Source organism: Sesamum indicum, linkage group LG8 (genome assembly GCF_000512975.1).
Source record: "Sesamum indicum cultivar Zhongzhi No. 13 linkage group LG8, S_indicum_v1.0, whole genome shotgun sequence".
Taxonomy (NCBI): Eukaryota; Viridiplantae; Streptophyta; class Magnoliopsida; order Lamiales; family Pedaliaceae; genus Sesamum; species Sesamum indicum.
In genome coordinates, this window is record NC_026152.1 from 10,967,816 (window position 1) to 10,974,784 (window position 6,969).

Here is a 6,969-nt window from a genome sequence, read left to right on the forward strand (position 1 = left end):
CAACTTGGTTGATATTTGATAATTTCACACTCCATACATAAGAAACTCCAACTTCTTGCCATTACAGCAGATAGATTACGAAAGAATTGAGGTTTCTTTGTCCATTTTTAATGTTAATTTAATTTTCTAAATACATATTTTTGGCTTTGTTAGGGTTTGGCACACCCCTACTTATTAATAACCTAAAAAATTAGGTATTTGTACAGAAGAATATACAAACCCTAATCAAGAATTAAAACTTTGGCACAAAAAGAAAGAAAAGAACATGTAATAATAATAATAATAATAATAAACTTTAAATAACAAGTGAATTCCTCTATCAAAACATCTATTCTAAATCATATAATAAACCTAAAATTAAGACATCATATGAATATTTATTTTTTTTCCAAATTTCAATCTCAAAGTTTGTAATAATTCACATATGATTCCAAGAGTAAAGACTATTGGTGTCAGATCAAATGAATCAAAGTTAGGGTGTTCAAGTCAATATTGGCTCATCACTTCACCTCAACCTCCATTTCTTTTCTTTTCAAACAGCTGTTATTTGGCAACACTATAAACCCTCATCTTTGACCTATTTGGTACTATCAACATTAATGAACAATAAATCCCTCTTATTTCTTTTCTATAACTAAATTAATCCACTCAAAAAAATATAACTTTTTCGCAATTTCAGTACAACCATTGAAACGTATAATTAAATAGCAGTAATACGTTCCAAATTAAGGGGAGAATTTCAGATGTTGTATATTTTGATCTGAAATAATTAAGTATAACATAACTTGGATAGTTCGTGTTTTAAAATTTTCACTATGTTGAGATTTTTCTTAATAGACGTGACTTATAATCAAACACGGATGAAAATGTACAGATTTGTCTAATTTATGAAAAAGTAATAGTAATGGTAAAGTAGAAGAGAAATATTTAATTTTAAAAGGGTCATTTTTTCTTGTTATTTTGAGTTGAATAATGGGAGTGGCACAAATGTGGTATACAAAGCTTTATATAAAGAAAGAATCCAAATTAATTAATTATTATTATTATTCTAAAAGTTTTCATTCAAAAAGCCAATGCAAGCTAAGAGCTGGATTTTTAATTTAAGGGGCTAGGGTAAATAATTTCTTACCAAATTATAAAAAAAGGTAGGTGAAATTATAATTATTTCTTCAGGATGGAATGATTTTGAATTTCAAGAAAATATTTCAAATGACTCTATATTAAATTGATTTAAAATTCTATATAATGCCACGAAATATAGTTCAAAATAGAAATTCGGAATTTGAAATCCTATAATATAAATAATTGTAAAGCCAGGTTATCGGGGAAGATCTGTGGTGGGATGTGAAGATCTCTATGTTGAGAGTTTAATATAAATAATTATGGTCTGTATTATGAAGATTAGTTAGGATAATGCAGAGATTATGATTTAATTAAATATTAATGGTAAAAATGGCATGCTGATGCCATTTTCAAATAGATATGCTCCTTTTTGCCCACATCAAAATATTCCAATTGATTTTTCTCCCCAAAATTGAAATAAATAAATAAATATTTGTCCGTCTATTACTTATCAATTTCAAATATTATATTGTAATTTTAATATTGCTCAATTTTTCCGTCTGCAATCAATGTCACAATAGCATTGTTTTGTTAAATAAATGGTTTCTCTTTTTCGAGTATGATTTTTGTAATCGTTTCTAAAAAAATATAGATCAAAATAAATAAACTTATCTTTTTATAAAATGCCAATTTTAAAGCAAGTTGTGTGGGACTAGTTGGGCCATGGGCCTTGAATTGGACTTAGAGGGTGCTTGCCTAAGTTAATTTCAAATATATTAGTTTTTTTATTATGTAAAGCAGATATACTAATCAGACCAAAGTAATGATCTATTTATTAAAATATTGAGATAATTATATAATTATCGTTTCTATCAAATAAAGAAAAAGAATACAATGTCAACCTTTAAGCCTTCTGAAGGCCCAACCAATAATAGAAACTTTTTGTTCGAATCGAATTTGGGCATGTTGAACTAATTATATTACAATTATAATGATATGTTCGGCCAATATCTTTGAATTATAGGGCAAATATAATACAGTTGTTTTTATTTTGACAAAACTCAATTTATCATTCGACTGTAATGAAAAATTGAGACTCATGACTCTCCCCAGGATGCGGCGGGTATTCTCCAGCACGGCCACCATTTTCTCCATGGATAGTCGTTGCTGTGTCAGCCCAGTACGCGAGAAATCCAATTTAAACGTCATCCAAAAACCCTCAATCGAATTATTCACATTAAGCGTCAAATATGCAAAACTCCATTTACAACTACTATATGAAGCTTCTTTTTGGGCAAAAGTGACATATCTTACCTTAACGTCTGGATGGACGACGATGCAGCCCATTGGGATATGCATGGAGACAGAGACAATTTGTGATATCCAAATTGTAATAAAGTTAATGTCGTTAAGTCAATTTAACAGAAAGAGACAAGTGAGCAACGTTTAATAAAACACAGGGGGAGGGGGTTTGCCTATTTTTAAAAACATAGGAGATATCTAACCAAATTTTTAAAATACAAGGGAGTTTTATGCTATTTCATCTATATCATTTAATGCTAAAAGTTTAGGCATGGTGAAACTCTAAAGTTCCATAATTTTATTTTTTTCTTGTATGCAAATTTTGAATAATCATTTGTCCACATCATAAATAAAATGCCTTTTTAATGATTTCTTGTTGAATTTTTACATTTTTCAAGCTCTTAACTAATCAACTCAGAAAAATCCACAAAAACCTTTTTAAATGTCAAAATTACTAGAAAAATAAATTGGCAAGGCCAATTGATATAAATATATAATATGATATTTTGACCCCACAATCGGTAATTGCATATTGCATCATTAAATAAATATGGTAACGTCTTCCATCCCACAATTATAAATAGGGGTGTTTCTCCAACAATTAGACACACCACTCAATACGCAAGAGAACACACAAATTAAGACGAAAGACAAGACACAAGTGAAGACAAGTTAAAATAAAAGAAGATATAAGTGAAAATACAAGCAAGAGAGTATTCAAGAAATCTCAAAATACTCACTAGCGCAGATCAAAGAAGATCAATGACGTTCAAATGAAAAATACATTTTTTCAATTTTATATGAACCTCATAATTTTATCCGATCAAGACCCTTACTAAAAGGGACCCAACTCAGTCAAACACTTTCTTGAAATATAAGAGCCCAACTCCCGACCAGCCTTGGGGAGCCCAATTACTTTCACATATTGTAACAACAAACATTGTTGTCCTTCGCCATCAACGTTTTAGTTTAGTGGCACATGTTGAGATTTTATAAATGCGTATGAGGCCGTGAATTCGAATTTTATGATATATATATATGTGTATTTGTTTCATTTCTTATAAATTTATTATTTTTTAATTTATTAATGTACTGATCAGATCAATATATTTGTTAATTTATTAAAATATTAATATAATTATATAACTACTAATTCTATCCAATAAATAAATAATTCAATATCGATTTTCAAGCAACCGAAATTTTAGCCAAAAATAAAAATCTTTTGTTCAAATTAAATTTGATAATACCGGACTATACTATAAAGCTCCAAATACTTTCTATTAGTAGGTTGGATAAATTCTTCAATACACATTTATAAGATATTTATTTTGTATTACGAGATTTTCATTTGTATCCTCAAACTCTATACAAATTATTATTCGGTTTGAATAATTCAATTCAACTAAGTACAAACAATTCAAATAAACATATTATAATTAATATAGAACTCAATTTAATTTGATCACCTAAATAACTCATATTACAAAGTAAAAGGATCTAATTGTAAACCTTTGTAATTAACCATTTATTTTTTAAAAAAATTACACTACAATTATAATACATTTATCGCGACACGACAAAACCCGGTTTTTCGGTCGACTGTACTGAAAAATCGAGACTCGCGACTGTCTCCGAAACGCGGCGGGCTTCCTCCAGCACGGCCACCACTTTCTCCATGGACGGCCGTTGTTGCTTCAGCCCAGTGCATGACAAAGCTAGCCTGAACATCACTCGAAAACCCTCAACCGAATACTCCTCGTTAAGCTTCGGATCTGCGAACTCCGTTACATCCCCTCCTCGTCCGAGATTCTTAGCCTACATTAAACACTCAAATCATCCCACAAAAGAATTAAAAGCTGTCCGAAGAGAGGAAGATTTTCTTACCATTTTGCTCAGAGGTATTGGTCTGGTGGCTTCAAGATTGATGACCCTTTGTCCCGACAGAAGTTGGAGAAGAACTATTCCAAAGCTGTAGACGTCGGTCGAAGAATGGACGTGGCGGTTCTTTTGGTATTCCGGGTCGACGTAGCCGAATGTTCCTCGTACCTCGGAGCTGACGTAGGAAAGCCCCATGCAGATGACTTTTGATAGTCCGAAGTCGGATAGTTTGGCCCGGAAGTTGGTGCCCAGAAGGATGTTTGTGGGCTGCAAAGGTTAGATTTTTAAACTCTCAAGAACATTGGAATGTGCAGAATGATCAAGAAAAGGTAATAGGCTTGTGAACACTCTGTTGTTACAAAGAGTCACGATATTTGTGGTTGTTTTATGCAATTATGATTGTCTGCTTATGTATAAGTTTTGAATCTTGTTTGACATATGTATAATTTGAATTTTATACTCGTGGCATGTATATGCAATAAAAAATAACCATAAATTTTACCTTAACATCTCGATGGACAATGCAGCCATCAGGATATGTATGGAGAAAACAGAGTCCCCTGGCGGAGTCTATTGCGATATCCACCCGTTGGATCCAAGTTAAGGACTTCTGTTTACCTGATCACCAAGAAAATTTTATGGTATGTATGAAGAACAAAAACGAACATGCTCTCCTAAAAGAATGTATTTAACCAGAATACTGATTTAAGTACCAAACAGCCATTCTGAGAGGTTTCCATTGTCACAGAGTTCATAAACAAGAAAGCTCTCATCTTCTCCATCACAATGGCCTAATAACTCGACAAGATTTGGGTGTTTGACGTGCGATAAACTTGTGACTTCTCTAACGAACGTTTCCATGTGGCCGTCGTTTGTTATGTGCTTTACTGCGATTCGATGACCGTTTGACAGAATGCCCTTATATACTTTCCCTGGAAATAGATGCCGTGTGGGAATTCAAGTGATTCATTAACATGATAGGACATAGCAGCCTTGAAATTAGGCAAGTGTTTCACCTGCTACACCCTGACCAATGAAGTTTGATGCACTGAGGTGGTTTGTGGCTAAAAGAACTTCTTTAAGAGAGATCTCAACGCTGCTAGGTTCTTTAGAAAACGAGCCGTCTCGTGCTGTTGAGTTGAAGAAAACAAGCAAGGGATAATTGTAAGAAAATTGATCTTTTTCATTATCAGAGTAAGTTTGGAGAGTTTTCATACCATAAGTTCCTTTAGGAGGAATTGTCTTAGTTGTCTTTCTGAACAAGAACAGGCAAACAAGAGCTGCTATTACTGAAATGCCCCCCACGCCGCCGACCAGGACTTCAAGACCTGTAGCTACAACGAAATGTCATCGGTTCTGATCTAAGTAAAGGATACAAGATTGTTCTTCTGTTCATAGTTAGCCATTTATTTCATATGGATCGATACCTATAATGAATGTTATCTTCTTTCCTTCTGTTGCCTTATCAGCTGCTGAAGACGAGAGATTTTCATTTGTAAGGCCGGTATACACGTCTACTAAATCACTGATGAAACAAGAATTTGTAAAAGATTTACAGAATTTGTTGCTAAGTTACCTATGGGACGTCCATTTCCAAGGCATGTGTAGATTGACTTGATCCATCCAATCTCATTAACTCTTCGGCTCGTCAACGAGACAAGCACCGAAAACCTACAGACGTCGGCTTCCTCTCTGATTAAGCCATTGCTAGAGTTACCTGATCCAGCCATCTCTTCCCACCTCCTTAAACAAGAGCTGCATTCTTCATCTGATTCTCTCTTTGAGTCCAAATTCTTGCAGTTTCCGTCTAATGTCTGCAATTCATTTCCGAGTTTAGAAATGACGTCTATCACAGAGTAATCAGAGCAGCCTCCGGCACCGCTCGTTAGCCTCCCCATACCACAGCTGAAAACATCCTTCTCAGCTGTGTTTACTGTACTCAAACAAGCCTTTTGCTCTGTTACATTCAAGAATATCTCTCCCGTAACATTGGCTTTCTTGGCCATTGCATACAAATACTGTTCAAATGGTGATCCACAGCTATTATTGCTCAGAAATCCACCCCAGTTCCCTCCCACAACGTTCGACTCATTCCAAGACAACGGAGTTCTCATATCCAGCACACATTCGTCAGCCGCAGCTTGCAGGAATGAGTACCGGAAACTGATTGATAAGGCCAACATGTATCTGATAAAGGCAGTCACCGTCCCGTAATTCATTTTCGTGCAATGTTAAAACGGTCGACAAAAACAATATGAATACATCAATGTTCTTGGAGAAAGAACTAGAAACGCTTAGAGAGAACAAACATATTTTTTATCATAAGACTTGCCTTTCTGTTTACTATAACTACATGTTATGACAAATGGAGTTGTCAAAATCATTCATTTATATTCATTGTTCAAAGATTTGAATGAGTCTAAAGCAAAATTCAGAATAAGGTATTGAAAACGGGAAAAACATTTCGATTCTGTCCGTTTTTATTCGATAAACGACAAGTGCCGAAACAAGGGAGACTGCAGGCTGTGATGAATAAGCACAATACTTAACATTTTCTTTCACTATTCTTCTGTTTAAAACAAGCATATGAGCACAAAATAACGATGATGATTGAGCTTTTTGCACGTCTGTCAGCTTAAATATTCGGCGGGTTAAATTCATTTTTACCTCCTGTAAAATATCAAAAATCTCCCTATAAAAATTTTTAATGTCAACAATCACCCT

The 6,969-nt window shown here is 33.7% G+C and overlaps 1 protein-coding gene across 4 annotated transcripts; it reads right to left on the reverse strand.

The window, feature by feature from the left end:
* On the reverse strand, positions 3,831-6,572 carry LOC105168650 (proline-rich receptor-like protein kinase PERK3). 4 transcript variants are annotated; one of them, XM_020696341.1, is made up of 8 exons: positions 5,822-6,572; positions 5,673-5,714; positions 5,463-5,573; positions 5,262-5,375; positions 4,959-5,177; positions 4,748-4,863; positions 4,252-4,512; positions 3,831-4,182 (listed from the first exon to the last, which is right to left on the reverse strand). In XM_020696341.1, the coding sequence occupies exons 1-8, from the start codon at positions 6,462-6,464 to the stop codon at positions 3,931-3,933; spliced, it is 1,758 nt and encodes a 585-aa protein (XP_020552000.1). In that variant the 5' UTR covers positions 6,465-6,572; the 3' UTR covers positions 3,831-3,930. The 4 variants fall into 4 exon arrangements, with proteins under 4 accessions (XP_020552000.1, XP_020551998.1, XP_020551999.1 ...); XM_020696339.1 differs by having other exon boundaries at positions 5,463-5,579; XM_020696340.1 differs by having other exon boundaries at positions 5,673-5,717.